General features: G+C 36.2%; 1 protein-coding gene and 1 long non-coding RNA gene across 4 annotated transcripts in view; one reads left to right on the top strand and one right to left on the bottom strand.

Moving 5' to 3' along the window:
* The window catches only part of LOC145934865 (uncharacterized), a 116593-nt gene that overhangs the window by 88579 nt on the left and 9847 nt on the right, over positions 1 to 18167 (top strand). The gene's annotated exons all lie outside the window — the stretch shown is intronic.
* LOC145934864 (uncharacterized) overlaps positions 1 to 18167 on the bottom strand; it is a 128466-nt gene that overhangs the window by 86940 nt on the left and 23359 nt on the right. For all 3 annotated transcript variants that reach the window (XR_014425120.1, XR_014425119.1, XM_083035682.1), the window contains exons 3-4: positions 4045 to 4241; positions 3915 to 3956 (exon numbers count right to left, since the gene is read on the bottom strand). Coding sequence is in view for 1 of the 3 variants with exons in the window: in XM_083035682.1 (XP_082891808.1) it covers positions 3915 to 3956; positions 4045 to 4241 (239 nt within the window). In the remaining 2 variants the exon portion in view is untranslated. The remainder of the gene's footprint in view (positions 1 to 3914; positions 3957 to 4044; positions 4242 to 18167) is intronic.

Consider the following 18167-nt stretch of genomic DNA (forward strand, 5'->3'; position numbering starts at 1 on the left):
AGTTTGAAAAATTGTATAATATTATTTGTAATGTATAAACACAGGTGCCAAGTGCTTTTTTAATTAAGTATTCGTCTTGAATTTCGCGAGAATATATAAGTTTAAAAAAAATATGAGAAACTTTAATTAAATAACTAATGTCTAATATCCAGTAATTAAATGTTCAATCTTGCAGAAATTTATTCCGAAAAATACGTTCTAATTTTATTCGTCACTCGTCATCATATTTAATGCTCAATATTATATGCTATAATATTAAGCAACGTCATTTAATAATAAAGCCACGTGTAATATATAGACGCGCGTCTGTTTAAATTAAAATCACATTACGCAAGTTTGTGGAAATTTCACTGAAAACGGCGCACACCACAGAGAGAGAGAGAGAGCAGTCCCCGAGAAGAAAGCGGAAGGATTAAACAGGAAGTATCGCGGTGTAATACGCTAGTACGATGCGTCGCGCATAATAATTATTCCGCGCGTGCTTTTCGCGAGACTGCAAACTTGGCCCGCGGGCTGCACGCACGTACCGTCGTACTTCGTGTCTCATATTTGTCGGCCATCGCCGTAATAAATACGCGAACGGGGCGGAAAACGCGAAAACGCGACACCCGCGGAATTCCCCGCGCGTAATTTCTACGGCTGCGATGTGCGTTTGCGCGGGCCGCGTCGTATTACGTAATCGCGTATTAATTGAACCAGCCGTCGGATTAAGCGCATATACATGTATGGCACGGATATCGCACGGTATATTTGACTCCCATATTACGTATTATGTAATTCTCTTTCACGCGCGCGAGCGCGCGCGCGTTTTCGACCGCTTTCTATAATGAAGCTGATTTATCTCGCGCATTCACACCGAAGTGCGCCCCGACGCTCTCCGAGTCTCGCTTAAACTTCGGGCTTTGTGCAAATGCTTAAAGGGGATAGAGAGCTTTAATTCATTCCCGTGTCGCGGCCTTTCGGTTTGCAGCCCGGTATACGGTAATCCAACATAGCGCGCGCCTGTGCTTGCACCACGCCAGCGTATTATTATTATTGAGATATCCGTTATCTCGCGGTACTTTAAGCTCCGATATCTATAAAGCTCTCGCGTGCGAAGCACACAAACGGCTATCTTCAATGCTTGAAACTTTAAAGGGCCCAAACGACGATGGGATTAAAGTGCTTCAGGGTTTACACAGGATAGTTCCATTCGTTTTAGTTACTCGCGGAACAGCGCGCGCATTGACGTTTATTTATTTATGGACTGTGTTAATACTGAAAACACACACGAAGATCTTACAAAAAAAAGACTTTATAAAATTTCCAAGAGACCTTTTACGAGAGGAACTAAATAATATATTGTGTAACAAATATTTACAATAATGTTATTTAATCAATTAACCGAAATATTAACAAAATTCTGCAGAAAAGTGATTCAGTCATTTAACTTGCTGGATAAAATCCATTATAATTCGGGGCATAAACGCATATAAATTTAGATCTTACGTGATATTAATAATATATGAAGAGATTGCGTGTATATCACTGATCCTATTTTATAAAAAAAAAATTACATACGCCCTCCGCGTTGCAGGACGCGACAGTCATTATTTATAAAGTGTCCCGTCTCGGTGCGAGGGTGAGGCTTAATGCACTCTTCCCGTTGTCGGGATGAAACTATGCGCGCGCGCAGGGTTGGCGAAGTGTGTATTAATAATAACGTCGAACGCGATCGTTCGACGCAGGGGTGTCGTTGCGGTTACGTGCCCTTCTCTGTCCGGTCAGGGCTGGCCACGACCGGCCGCAACCCTTCAGACGTAACGCAATGTGACGCAACGGCGACGCATAACATTACTGGCTGTTCCATTCTGTGTGTGCAACGAGCCGGAAGATCCATATTTCACTCGCCAGGGGTGGAAGAGCTCTTTGCAACGACAACGTGCGCGCCCCCCCAAGTCGAAGAGGGCCTCACACGAGTGAGAACCTAGGTACGCGTGCCACGGCAACCCCGGAACACCCGAGACAACTTGAATGTTCTCTTTACCGTTTCCCATTTTGCTCCCTTGCGCATTTTTCCACCCTGATCCTCTCCGGTACCTTCCTCCCTCTGTTTCTCTCTTTTGCCCCTTACCACCACCTCGCGAACATGGCGAAGATTGCGCTATTTCTTTATAATGCACACATTCGCCGGAGCTATTGCAATCTCGTTCGGTCTTGTTTCCGCGTTATCGGCGAGGAAAAGTATTTTCACGGTTGCGGAACACCAACGAGAAAGCGTTGGTCTTCTTCTCTCTCTCTGTGTATGTCTTTCTTTCTTTCTCCCGGAAATCTTCCTCGAAGCGAAAATCACGCGCAGCCATAAATTCACTGTTAAAACGGAATCGTTCTCCCTCGTTTTAGTTTCTCCTTTGTCTCTGTCTAATATTTACCGCGGTGGCTTTTGCGGTCGGGGGTGAATGAGATAAGGCGCTCAGCAGGGTGGAATGGGATCGACTTTATGAAGTCACATATTTCCGCGAACGGTGTCGGGCTGACCGATACCGGGGGGCGCAATGAATTCTGCCTATCAACGACTCGAAGCTTCGTTATCCGAGTATTCTGACGCGACGATAGTAACGGACGATGTTGGAAATATGATTTAGGGTGACACAGATTACAATGCAAGAGAGACAACGAGAGCGAGCGACGAGAGAGCGATAAAAAGAAGAGGGAAATCAAATATAGAGTTGTCATAAACAACGAAATTAATTGCGTATTTTAAATTTGATTTTGCACATTAATCAATAAGCCTTTTGATACTGATATTGAAAGAAATAATTTTTATGTATAAGAATTTTTATGTATAAATGTTAAATATAAACATACACTTTTCCTAAATAGAAAAAATGTTTTATCAAATGATATATATAAGTAATTTCAGTTATAAGTATAGTATATATACTGTAAACAGTGAAATCTCATTAACAATGAGGAGACTCAATTAGTGACAATGACTGATTTTTGCAATGAGATCTTATATAATCCGTAAAATATAATGCGGAGAATCAAAATGTAAACTTTTTCACTGAAGGTTAGTGAAATATTCAGTTTAAGAGAATAACATATTCATTTTTTTAGCATAAGATTTTTAATAAACTAATATTTTTCCCAACCATTTTTACTGAAAACTTAATTACAAAAATATTTTCAATGCAAAGATGTAATGCATCCTGAGAGAATCGAGAGGATATTTTTGTTTTCTAAATTTCTTTTATAATTAAGAAGATTTAGGTATACCGTCCCCTACAAATATCATAATTAAGAAAATGTATACTTTTAAGTAAGATCAATTGTAAGATTGTAATTTGTAATAATATTCTATTATACTACTTCTAAGCAACTCCATATTTCGTCATATTCGTCATATTCGAATATTAATATAATATAAATTAAAAATAATAATTTATTTCATAGTAATTATAATCATTAAATTATGTCGATTATTAATTTTGTTGGGAATATTGCAATACCGTCACAATCCTCTTGATTAATTATAAGAATATAATATTGATCATTATAATATATACATATATAAAATATGTATAAACATAATATAAAGAGAATCGTACAATTCTATTAATAATATAAAAAAATTAAGTATCGAATTTCGTGTATAGCGTTTCATTTCGTGGAATAAATAAATAATTAAGAGTTATTTATCTTCAATAGCTCTAGAGTTCTTAATAGTTTAAACAAATTGCTTTATTGGCCAGACCTATTTGTTTAAATTCAATCAAGAATTCTAGAACTATTGAAAATGAAGCCACACTCTTAATTATTTATGAGTTATTATGAGAAAACTCTTAATTATTTATGAGTTTTCACGAAATGAGACTTCATACACCCCCATTACCGCTACAGAAATGTTATAAAATAAATAATTTCTCACTCACCGATACGTGCAATAGCGGAGTTGTAGGACACAGCACATTGATCTGAAAACAAAATATTCCAATTATGAATATACATGTGTGTGTGCGTGTGTATATATATATATATATTTTCTTTTTTTATTTTGCATACCTCACAGTTGTTTCGCTGTTGCCCGATGCCTCTCCGGGCCTCCTCCTCCTCTCTTGGTCCATGGTAGCACTCACGACACTCGCGAAAACACGAATAATTACGATCGCCCGATACTTTGTACGGCACTCCCGACACGCGAAACTTTACACGGCACTCTCGACACGACGTGTGAATCGCACTGTGTATCGCAATGCTACCTGTAACAAATAAAATACATACATATATTAGAATAATCTTATTATTTCGCATTATACATATACAATATAAATATGTAAGCGGAACTCTAGAACTATTAAAAAAATAAAGCCAGAACTCTTAATTATTTATGAGTTTCCACGAAATCAGACGCCAGCTTCATACACTCGAATTTCTCGTAATTAAATAATACTGTTGCACCATGTTATGAACTTTTGATACACGTATCCGAATCGCGCAGTATAGTTGATACGATTTCATTCTACCGAGATCGTTAACCGAGCGCGAGCGTTTAAACAAAAAATAGCATGCATACGCGACAATATCCGGTGACACGCGCTGGAAATAAATTATTAATCGCCCTCGCAGAAAAACGGCAGCTCCAGGTGCCTGACTTTGCGCGTGCAGGTGCTGCCGCGATCTGATCGAGAGATGGGATCGAGAACGCGGAACGAGGTACATATATACACGGTATACCGGGGGCGCATTATCGTCCCGGTGAAGGATTGACACGAAGAGAAAAATGGACGTATACATATGTCGGAACCGGCGCGGTGCGCGGTATCCGTTTGCTTTACCGAACGGGAAATGTTTTTATTCATAACTCGCCACCCAGTTGTCGTAAGCGAGGGTCATACATATTCCGCGTGTCGTATATATTCGCGTTGCATCTCCGGAACAATGAAAATCCTTACGTCCGGAAGATAGCCATCGGCCACGTTCCGATAAAAATTCAGAAGCGACACTGCGCTACGTTGAAATTGCCAGTAAAGAGTGCTTTTCCTCGGCCGCCGTGAAGAATGCTTTACATTTTCTGATGCCGTGCATTTTCCCGGACGGAAATGTTTCTATGCATTTCGCGAGCTAAATGCGGCTTTTTATTACGTGGCATTTCGTTACCGAGCGAAAAACTTGGCTCGGAGTGAAACGTTTTAAACATTTTCTAAAGTTATTCTTTTCATTTAACAAATGTCCACGAGAAAAAGTTATAATAAAGCAATTCGTTAATGAAATAACATCGTTGGGTTGAATAGGACAAGTTAATAACTTTTCAAAGATAAAACAAGGAATTATAGAAATGTTGGGAAAAATGATAGGTAGGTATAGCTTTTAATTATCGTCACAAGATTATTAAAGTATAATAATGAAAGTATAATAATTACGTATTTTATCTCAGTCCATATATTTTATCATTATTAAAATTACGATTGTTAAAATTATTCCGCTTAATTTTATATGTAATAAGAAATTATTATAAACTTGTTACTTTTGTCGAGCGTCACTCTTTGTATGGCCGAGTTTCAATCGTACGAATGCACTAACTCAAATAACCGTTTTTAGAGAGAAGAAAAAGAAGAGAAGGAAAAATACAAGAAAATAGGGCAACTTTAGTAAAGGTTGAGCGGAAGATGTATTATATAGATATTTGATGGACGCTCAGGTTGTTTGCGATATTTGTCCCGACGCGAAGTATAAAGGTCGGTTTACTCGGGAGCCTTGATGTCGATGTCTCGATGCTCGCGACTTGAAACAGAACGAAAAAGAACTGTCGCCATTGCGGCAGTAATAACCATTTCATCAAAAAGGAAAAAGCTCAAAAAGCAGGATACGGTCCCGTAGGAAATACATCGGGGCACGAGCAAGGAGAAAGCCTCCGTCCGCGATGGACATTAGTAAACGAACCGGAAATTGTGTGCTTTCCATCAACGAAACGACCGAACTTAATGCAACGACTGATGTGGATTTAATTGTGGCGACTCCAATTTTCAGCGTTCTCAGTAAAGAGAATGAGTTGTTGTACGTAACTACTAATATTGATCGTAAAAAGTCGCGGAAGAAAGTAATTTTTTCTTATTATTACGTTAAAATAAAATTATTATATCCGCAACAAAGTTATGTTATAAACATTTAAATAACATGCTCTTATTTTTATCTTTAATCGATATGTCTTTATTAGAATATTTTATAGAATAAAGTTTTCGCACATCAGGAGAGATGATATATATATATATATTGCTTTATTATAATATTTAAGAAATATTACACCCAAGAAAGTTTTAGTAAAAATATATCAATTTTTAAACATTTTACGGATATTAAAAAAAAGTTTGTTAATATTATTTCTTGGATTTAATTTGTTTAATAAGAGCAGAGATCATAAAATTCTTTTTCGAAAGAATGGAATGTATAGTGACCGTGAACCATAATTACAATATAAGCGGGCAACATCTTGTGGACACGTGTTGCTGCCTGTTGCAAGATTTGAAGATCGCCCCGGGGCCTCCTACGTCCCCGCCATCGCGGAATTTCCGAACATCATCAAACCAGACCAGGATCCGACTTTAATTGATGTTTCTCATCTTTTTCCTGCCTTTGTCTAGCCGTGAGATTTATAGCCAACTGACGAGATGCGAGCGGAACCGGAGCGATAGAAATGTTAGAAATTCCTCGTAAACCCGAGAGAGCAAAATTTTAAGTAATTTAGGGAGATATTCTTTTATCAAGGGAAAAAAAAAAGAAACTGCTGCATATCTAAGAGTCTCAACGAATATTTCATGAAATAAAAAATTGAGTTTCTGAGAATAAAGAATAGTGAATTTTTCTAGTCTTGCGCGCAGAATTTACTTCAACCGGATTTCCAAGACTTGTTGCTTTGAAAAATGAATACAGTTCCTCACACACAGCGCTCCTCATATATAGTTCTGTATTTCTCGCCGACACTTTTCGTTCCGCAATTCCTTCGTGATTCGCAACTGCGGTGTGATCCGATTTTCTATTCGTTCAATTCCCCGGCTTTCGTCGCCGCAACGTTATCGGTCGTTCTCGTTCTATGTACTATACCTTCTCGTGTTTTACGTACATCCATCACCTCCGGATATGCTAGCGAATTCGAATTGGATTACACGCGCCAGCCGAGCCTTCAAACATTCCGGCCCGGAGATGCCTCGTTAATTATGCATTATCGCTAAGTAACGCTGATCCGAATAAAGCGCCGGCGTGTCGAAAGATGGGACGAAAGACGGATTGGTTAACGAATAGGGCGTTAAGTGCAAGCCGATTGTTCCCGATATATCATCATTAAGTTTCGGGGATCGCCCCCGTTGAAAAATTAGCCGCTTGCAAATGTATGTGTGCGAGCGACTCTATATTAACGATTATGGTTATAAATAATCGTGTGCGCAGAGAGTTAATGCCTTTATATCGCGGTCGGCTTTTCCTCGATCCGATTTTCTATCCAGAGACTTGTTCGACTCTCTCATCGCTAACATTAATTCGACGTCACGTATCTTCGTGGTTCCTCGCGATTACCACGTGCCCGCGATGCATTTCGGAATTATCCCTGACACGTGATTCGTTTCGTGTTACGTGCCGACCGCAATTACGTTGGATTTGTACTCATCATAGGAACGACACGTGGCGCTTGGATGATGAATAAATACGGTTAGTATGGGTAATTTTTCTATATTCATCGATAACAAAGGAACTGAGAAGTGTTTGCCATATAAGAAGGTGAATATTTCGGTTTATATATTTATATACAAGCATCTATAACTTTTTCTACAAAATAGCGATGATGAAAGAGCAGATGCATGTGCATATTTATTTATCATAACTGCAAGCGAAGCTAAAAGAGCGTAAAAAGATAAGCAAAAATGCTAAACGTTTCGGTTCATTCTTCAATAATTTAAAGAAAAACTAAATTAATTAATCAATTTAATATTTGTGTGAATCATCAAAGAAGATCCGAAAAAGATCGAAACATTTGACAGTTCTTTTTTTTGTAATTTTGCTTTGGATGTTACATATTTACAACTGCGTGCTAGCTTTTATATTATTATTTTTCTTTTATTACTGAAATGTTATATGTTATATAAAAAAGCTTTTACGTTCATTCGTTTGTCAGAAAATACAGTTTGTTAGAATAAATTTACTTGTGTTCGATGTGTTTAGTAAATATTTCTCTTTCAGAGAGCGTTAAAAAAATAATTTTTAAATACAAATTAATATCTATAATAATAGTTAAGATCGTTTTTAGAAAAGCTATCAGCTGTCTAAGGACTCTAATCGCGACGTTATCTTTTTAAACGCTCGGTATCTCGTGCAGCTTGCCATTTTCTACCTTTGCTCTAAAAGCTTGGCCACTTGACAGATCTCTCAGAGAGTCGGTTCACTTTGAGAGCAACCACTTAAGCGGAGACTCTTTCAATATGCACTTCAAAGAAATGCCAAATTGGTTAGAAGTTATGGCACTTGAAGCGCAAACTATCGTGCATATGAATTACTGATTCACCTCCAGTTTTAAAAAAAATAACATTTTTAAAAGACTGAAAAGAAAATTTCAAAGTATTGTACCATGAACTTTTGTTAAAAAATTTCCTCACTGTTAATGACTTAATATATTTTAGCATAAATGCCATAAAAATTATAAAAACTTATATTTTACATAAATTGAATTACAGAAATATTATTTAATGAATTTTTTAAAAATTATATCGCAATAAAAAATTAATAAAATTCTAAAAATATTTCGCGGTCCATAAATATCGTATATTGAATAAATGTGTATTCATACTGAAATGGTTTTGGTTTTACACAACACATTTTTATATATAAAATGGACACGATAAAAATATATTTCATAACAGAAACAAAAAGAGGGCGTTTTCACGGAAGAATGCTGAACATCTTCCGCGATTCTTTCATGCACGTCGTGAATATCAGCTGTTTATGAATTCAGAGAACCATATATGCCGAGTGAATTCTTTAGATACCCGTCACCACATCGATTCGATCTGGAACGGGCTGTATCGAATCCGCGACACACACAAGTGGGTCGCCGCCGGACGTGTGGAAGAGACCGGAATAGTTCCCGCGCGAATACGTGGCCGGGAACGCTTGAATTATCTCTTTCGCGAGAGTGGCATGTACGTGCAGCGCACACATTTCGCAGCGCGGGTGTTCAGCGACGGCTATTCTATTAACCGTAAGTCCGCCCGGATGCCTTCGCCATCTATTTCAGATTTGTCGAATTCAATTCACCCCCGTATTTCAGCGAGTATGTGTGTATTCCTAACGGCTTTCGCACCCGCGTCTTTCCAACGTTCTTTCTTTCCCTCTTCCGTTCTTACTGTCGAAAATGTGTGCCGCCCCTTGCTATTCCCAACTTCCTTCTACTCAGCTATATATGTAGCCTCAGGACTCGTGACACAGTTTGTGTGAGATTCACATAAGAAGAGGATTACCGAAAGAGTTTCAGGATTTCTCCCGAATACAGTGCCATGTAATATTTTTCATTTGTTTGATTTCCGTCTTGGAGTTTGCGTGTGTGAAATGATATAAAATATTATATTGTCAAGAGATAATGCTGTTTTGATTTAACACATATTTTGCGTTTAATTACCTCACCGAAAATTAATTAACGCCATGTTATAGCATTGACTTTTTATTGCGCACAAATGAGAATTAATAAAATTTTCTACTTTGTTAAGTCATTTTTTAATTACTACAAATTTCATGCAAAGAGTTGGCATAAATGAGAAGCTTTATAAAATCAGCAGATATTTGCATTATTGCAATCCAATTATAATATTTAAATGAGATTATTATCAGGCATATATATCGATAAATTGAAATATTTTTTTCAATCTAAACATTTTTAATCTTATTTATATACGATAAAATTTACACGATTAAATTAATTTTTATGATAAATGTGCTTTCTCTAGGATCGATCCTTAATTACTTACTTTCCTGAATTTAAAAATGAAAAAATTAAATCTATTTCTGTTGATATATATTTTATTAAAAAGCTCTGATATTTAAAAGTATTCTGTTATAATATTGCTGCTCATCGTAAACCTCTCTCTGTAACTTCACTATTAAAATTTGCTCAAAACAGTTATAAGAAAAAAAAAGAAAAAAATAATGAAATTCAGTGTTTGTCTTATCGTGAAACTTTCTTTCCAAAGTCAACATCGGTCTTATAGCGGTAGGGATACAGTCTCTTTCACCCCGTGTGTTTCCGGTCAAATGTCTGTAGAGACGCTCGAGGCTACACCATTGTCTTTCCTTCGTTTCTTCGGCGTGAAAGTTGGTTGTTTGCGTGATTATTTGCTTCATCGGTTTCGCCCAGAGCGAGTTTTCTCGCGTTAACCAATTTTGAGAGATAGGAGCGACATCGTCGTTCCTTAAAATCGACGCAGCACTTTACTCACTTCCGTACAGTGGCAGATTATAACACTCTGAGATCTCACAAACGCGACATAAATTAAAAATATATTTTTGTCCCACATTGCTATATAGCTTTGATATCAAAAAGCTCATAAAAAAGCAAATAAATCTTTTTATTCAATAAAACAACAGTTATATTTATAATATTTTATGATATTTATATACATATTTTTATATCAGAAATAAAATGTTTATATCAGAAAATTTTAAAAATATTTATTAGATATTAAATGCTATATATGTTATATAAATTAATTTTTTTTTTTCAAATTGTATAATTTCATTCAAAGAGAGAATTTCTCTATATCTCTATATCTCGCGACTTAGGTTTATCGCGTTTATCTTTAGACAGACAAGAATTTCCGCCACTGTTCCTGAAGGAGTCAAGGAAAGCAGTCGAAAGTAGAAGACAATCGCACGCGGGAGAAATTAGGGCGGCAGCGAAAGTTTTGGATAGCAAGTGCTATGGGACTCTACGATCTTTCTTCGGATATAGCAAGACATAATGGATGGAGAAAGAGATAGGGAAAAAAGGCACATGATCCCTGTCTGCGTCAGTCAGTTCAAGCTTTTAGCACGTTTCGAGTATTTGCATTTTTTATATTTTGTTAAACAGACGGATGAGTATATTTAATTTTACCGAAGCTATTTTTTTACGCGGTAACGACAAATGCGCATAACAAATTTTAATGTTTTTTTTTATCAACGTAACTTTACATATTGACACTTGATATTATTGAGATTTATTTGGATTCACGAAAACACTGCGCGCATATTTTTCTTTGATTGTGATACCTTTTGTGAAATGTATCACACGCCGAAATACTGTGTTGTTACTTTTACGAATGTTGAAGCGCTACCAAAGTATAAAAAATTAAACGCGCTATCAAAGTTCGAAAAATTAAATGCACTGCTACATAACAATAATAACAATATGTTTATCGTTAATAAATATTATTTTTTAGGAGAGAAAGTGTGTGTTCTATGTTCAATTAATTTTAATCGCTCTTACGATTATTTTTAATGAATTTACTATTAATATTAATTTTACGCATGTTATCAGTGAAACATTACGTGGGCGACGTAAAATATTTTTTTAGTAGCTTATAGAAGGCTTTAACTTCAACTTGTGCATTTTTCGATACTGATGCAACACGTATGAAGAGAGACTAAACTACGGATTAAGCTTCACGACGTGATGTACTTTTCGTGTAGTTTCGCGATCGATATAGCGTTATATTTTTGAAATATCAGCGGTAAACATATACTGATATTTACGCAATTTAAGCCCATGAATAATCAACGATAATGGTATCTGCGTTCGCAATTTTATTTTTAACTTGTTTTGTTTTACAAATTCATGTAATTTCCACAAATTCTGTTATGAAAATGCAGCATCGTAATCAAGATTCAAAACACACGGACATTTTCAACAATTTTCAAAAACGTCTACTTTGTTTCACTTCGCGTTTAAAACTGTGCTACGTTGCACCTTTTTATCGCGAAAATTACGTGTTGGTTCACGTTCAATTATTCGCCAGCTTACGTCAAGCGTTTTAGCAGTAAGTACACAACCAAGTTTTCTAGAGGTACGGAAAGTTTCAAAACAGTTTCTGTCACAATGTTTTATTTCTAAACGATAGGTACTTGAAAAATTATGTTAAGTTTATATCGCGAAATATCCCTGAACGTGACGTCGTTTCTCAAGAATTCTTTGAAATCTCTTCCTTTCGTAACATGCACACTTCTGATATTCATATAAGGCTCTTACAAGACTGAATCTTTTTACCGAGAATTCTCTCTACAAAGAAAATGTTGGATATGAATATAAATAACACAAAATCGAAAGAAAAATCTCGAACTCCTCGGCAGCTTTAATTAGCCGCGAGATATCTAAAGAAGATGCAGCATTTGCATCTCTTCGACTGCACTGGAGGATATTTTTATCAATCTTTGGATTTCAATTTTTCTAATAGTCGTAAAAATTATGAAGAACTCTATATACACACCCTGTTAATGGATCTACCATTATCGCGTGGTGATAACGCATTTAGTTCGAATACCTAAGAGCTGTTCACGCAACTTTGAATCTTATTATGATAAGCCGGGCGGGGAGAAATATCATGCCGTATTCTCTCCAAGTTATACGCAGCGTGATTCCGCCGAACGGAATACTTACAACACCGATAAGTATATTTCTCGACGCGGCCCGACCGGTCGGCGCACCTTTCCTTACCTATGTAATGTAGTTCCACGCGATACTCATGAGACATAAATGATGTCGCATGAGAAACTAGTTCCGACCACGCGCGTTTCTATTTTTTTCTCTTTTTTTTTCCTAGTTGGAAACTTCGATTATCAGTCGGGATAAGCCACTTCGCGCCGCAAACAACGATAGCTCCCATCTCTCGTAGTTCTCTCCGTCGTGGTTACACTAGTACTCATCCATATTCATGCATGGAAAGCGCCCTCGTGTACACCACGGCAGCTCTGTTAAACGCTTAATCAGCGTAAAGTAAGCTTTTTAACGACGCGCGTAATTTCACGGCGAGTCATCTCTCGCATTCGGCGCGCGGTGTGTTTATCTTTTTCCCGTAAAAGGTACGTAAATGAGCGCGCACCGCCGCTGCAGCCGCCGCGGCATTAAATTATGTCTTAATTTCGAGTGCGACGGGCTCGTTTCTGGTCAAATCCCTGGTCAAATCGCCGGTCGCTCTTTATGGGCTTTGGCCTTACGGTGAGATTTCGTCCCAGACCCCCGCGCGTATCGCTACATTGAGAGGCGCGTCGTATTTTATTACGTATATCGCGTTCTTCGACTTGGAGCCGCCTTAAAAGCCACCGCGCGTGTGACTTTCGGTTCGGACACGGAGTAAATGGAAAGGTGTGTGAGATAAGGAGATATTATACAGTCGTGCGCCGTGTCGAAGGCAAAAAGCGACACCCTTCATTCTTTTACTCTACAGAGAGATAATACGTTGCGCACAGTCGCGTTTTAGCATCGTAGATTTTAATCTCGAGAAAGTAGAGCTTTTATTGTCACCACGTGTATAATTTTCATGTCTATGTCGCGATATACGAGAGACGACGAAAAAAATTATCCAACTCAAATTAAAATACCCTGTATGCTCCGGAATAATTTCATATTTTTTTCCGGCGATGGAAGATACCGAATTGTGTGGCATTAATAATCGAAAAATTGTAGAAAGAATGCCGTTGCGCGAATTGCGTTTCATAAAACTACAATATCGAAATGAAAATTGAGAATGAAATTCAAATAAAAAAAAAATAACAGCAGGATTTGCTGTATCCTGTATCAATAAATATATCAATAAAAATAATCATGTGCTGTTTCTTCCTAGTAAAAGAAAACTAGCACAATAAGAGAAAAAAAAATTACGTATATAAATTACGCTTGTAAGAAAAATTTATATCAATTTATGTTAGAAGATTAGCATTTTTTATTTGCATTACATGCGACACAAGAAACTGTAAATAAAAAGCACTTCTGTGATACGTGATTATTAAAGGTGTCAAAATGCTGGATAATAAAGTTTGTTAGCCTAACGGAATTGAAATTAGTGTCAGTGTGATCGTAAAATTGGTTATTGTAACGCGACATTATTAGAATGACGAAGATCCACGCGCGAGTATATTTATGGTCATAAAACTGTCCGGTTGTTGGGAGTAGTTTTGGGCACTTCCGCCGTGTTCAGCATGAATTTTGCATATTTAACCGGTGAGCTCAGTAACAGACAACTGTTGCCGCAGGCTACAGCGCCTGTCGAGGTTGAATATCCAATATTCCAACGGCGTAATATTAAATTATGCGATAGGACTGGATGCGGAATGAAATTTTCTTGACTTTCGCATAGCAATCGAGTAATACTGCCGGCTAAATGCAGCCGCATAAGAAAGCTTGTCTCTTAAGTCAATTTAAATCGTTGACATTGCATCAGACAGTTTCTAGTTTTCGAATCTCCGAAAAAGATGTTAATAAAAGATTCAACCGGTATTTTAATTCGGTCAACTAGTTCCGTTGATAAAAAAAATCTTTACATGAATTATGCATTTGATATTATACGATGTTAATTAGCATGTCACAATGTTTTTACTTTTTTATTAATTTTTTTATTAATATAAATTATTAATTATAAAACATTAATGCTAAAAAAATTCTAAACATTATAATTGCAAATTAAAGTGCAATTTATTGTTGTTTAACCGATACGGTAAGAATGTTGGTTACGCCAGATGGCAACTTTTCCTGATTTTTTCAAATATATTCTCTTATATTGTCGGTTTGCGTCCCGTAATGAAGTCGTCGAAAGGAGAGGAGCCACGTAACTTGCGATAATCTCGGCGGCGCGCAAGCTCATTTGAATAATTAATGCAAAATGCCTCCTAAATAACCCGTAGGGGATCGTCCGATGCACCTGCACCCGGTTGTGCGCCCGTATGGAAATGCTCGCGCAAAAATTGCCACGATTCGGACAATTTTGTTTAAGAGGCGCACTGGAAAAGTTTATTGAATATGTCGGGTCAAAATTTGAAGTTCGTGAATTAATTCGAACGAGCAAACCAATAGACTCACATACACAAATATATTTCATGAATGAACTCAAGCGAAGCTATTAAATGTAATATAAAAATAGATAGATTTAATAGAAAACAACATTCAAAAAATTGTCCGAGGTGTTTTATATTGTACAAGTTTAAAATTATTTTAATAAAGCAAAGAAATATATGACTTAAAAAAAAAGATATAAAAAAACAATTAATTAACAGTTTAAAAAACAGATAATGAGATTGCACTCTATAATATATGAAGAAATTTTTTGCTCGGCGTTTCATGCAATTTTATTCGTATGCATTCGCGTGTTACAAATTAATATAATTTATTTGATTTTTCTTTTTATAAACATCAAATTGTTATGCCTCGCTTTCGAAGGTAATATGCTTTCCGATATGATCAGACGATAATGAATAAGTAATTGTAGTACAACCCAGTTCTGCATAATTACATTAAAAGATGGTATTGCCCAGTAAAAAAATGATGTTAAGAGGCTTTTTCCTGTTCCTACTTCTCCGGAGGCACTGCTCGTAATGAGCTTTTATTGCATGAATAGAGGAGCAAGATGGACCTTTTGCTGTGTATACACTGTAGGTGTCAGACGTGAAATTAGTCCGCATTTATATTCTTATTTGCATACAATAGAATCAGACACCGTAATAATTGTTCTTTTATCCAAACACTTTATTTCCACGCTCATCAACCCCCAACACAAAGACGCGCACGGTATTCTCATATAAGGGGCGGTCGAATATGCGTATATAATAGCGAGTAATTATATCAATTTTACGAGTTGTCTGGTAGAACTAATTAGAGTGTCAAAACCGTCTTATTCTGTTAAAATTAAACGTGGGAAGGAGATATATAGACGCGGTGTAAATAACATCGAGCGGCTATATATGAGATAATCGTGAAGTATTTCTGTTCCCACTGTCTAATTCATTAGCGCGAGCTTAAGAGAAGTACAATCTACGGAGTGACTGCAGCTGCTAAATCGATCAACTTCAAAGTCCCTGCCATGAAACTGACTGGCAGACGGGCACGACCCTCGACTACTCTCGACGTGTCACTGTCTGTCGAACCCTAATTCTTTTCCCGAAGTGACACCGAGAAAAACATAAACACGTGTTTTCGAGTGACACGTTCTACAGACGTGTCATGAGCTCGAGGTTTTGTCATTAATGATTTAAAGTCCGACAGAAGATTTTAATCGTTGTGAGATTTAATACGAAAAGTAGATCAACACTTCGTAGACGTTAAAAAATTTCGATGACATATTTTTGTTTTCAAGTGAAATCAATTACACTGCCACATGTGTGTAGCTATTTTCGAATAGATTATCTTAATATGTATTAATAATAAAAATAGTCAGAATATTTCGCTAAAGTAATAATAAATTTATGTCAATGTGTACAGTAATCAATAATTTAAGTTGTCAAGTGTCTTTGAATATTATTTTTCAAGTTTTAATATAAAGAGTGTCGCACTCTCCGACACGTTTATTTATAGATTAATTTGAAAGTAATCGAATGTATGATAATTTTCTTGTACTTTTTCGTGTGTAACTCAAAAACAACTGCTAGCTCGGGATTAAAAAAAAATTTCATTTCAAATTGACCAAACAATTCAGAGATAACAGCAAGGGCGGATAACCTGGAGCGTTCAGGGTTTACGAATTCGACTGTTTATAATGTACTGCCGTTCGCGTCGTTACAGTTACAGTCCAACGTGAAACGAATTTGCCGGCGGGCGGTATAACGTGCGTCGATAGTAATTGCACTGAACAAAGCCTTTGATGTCTTTCCTGACGCTGGGTTTTAAAGGCTGTCTCGAAGTGCGTGCATTCCGCTAGCAAACCGCAGCAGAGTATAACGGTCAGAGCTAGAACGGAGCATTCTGGATTTGCTTTGAGTGCGAGCACACACTCGGGCTGTTTGGTTTCCGACTGTAATAACTAATATGCGAGTGCGTTGCCGCTGACGCCAACTAAATGCGAAATATACGATTTGCGGTAATTTCTGCCGAATACGGACTAACTTAACCGCTGCTGACACATTGAATTACGTACTCGGCCGACGGTTATTACGCTTACAGACAAACAGATTTTTAATTAGACAGTCTCGCGCGCATTAAGCTCTCCTCTCGCTCTCTCTTATTTTGTCAGTATCTTTTTCTTAAATTTTTCAATCTCTCTGTAAGTATTTCTTCTAAATGTATTAAAATCTATTGTTAAGATTTATTATACGAATAATTTGCTAGTTATATAAGTATACTTGTGAAAAAAGGGGGATATTGCTGATGAAAACAATTATAAACGTTTAAGAAATAATAACTCTTTCTTATTTTGTTAGTATCTCTTTACATTAAATTTATATTAGATTTATATATATATAAAATACAAAAATAGATTTAAAAATTTAAGAATAATAGATCTTAACAATAGATTTTAATTATATGTGTTAAAAGAATCTAATACGTTAACTATCACAGTTAAAATTTACAATTTACATTCGGTTAATTATGTTTATAGAACTCACTAAAATAATTTAATAAAATGCTCACAAATGTTTGTAACAGGATTCAAAATCAGTGATGGATTATTAATTACGCAACTCGTATTATTACTAATTATATATACATATATAACCAATAATGCGTTCAATTTTCATCAATAAAGTACATGTCAAATTTTATTTAAATATTTATTTATATTTATCAAATTTTGTTATCAAAGTATTTCGAAAAATTTATTTAGATGTATTAAAAGCAATCATGCATCATAATTATAAATAATTATAATATGATTATCATGAGTATATGTATCTTTGATGATATTAATTTAATTTAAGAACAGATAGTATATCGTTGCTATAGTATTTTAATAATAATTTTCACAAAATAGTATCTAAACTTTACAATTTAGAAAATTTGTACATTTATAAAATAAAAATGACATTAAACGTAACAAACTCGCCCGTTAAATTTTTATTTGGGACACAAACAGGGGCACTGGAAAGCAACTTCAAATATTTGTAGGTAAAAGCGTGAACAAGCTTTTCCCTACAAATCTCTATTTTCCCGACGGCGCTCGAAGCTTCCGTATTTGCGATCGCGAATGTTTCTT

This window comes from Prenolepis imparis, unplaced genomic scaffold (assembly GCF_030444845.1).
Source record: "Prenolepis imparis isolate NDT839.2.m4 unplaced genomic scaffold, iyPreImpa1.0 SCAF_4, whole genome shotgun sequence".
Classification (NCBI taxonomy): Eukaryota; Metazoa; Arthropoda; class Insecta; order Hymenoptera; family Formicidae; genus Prenolepis; species Prenolepis imparis.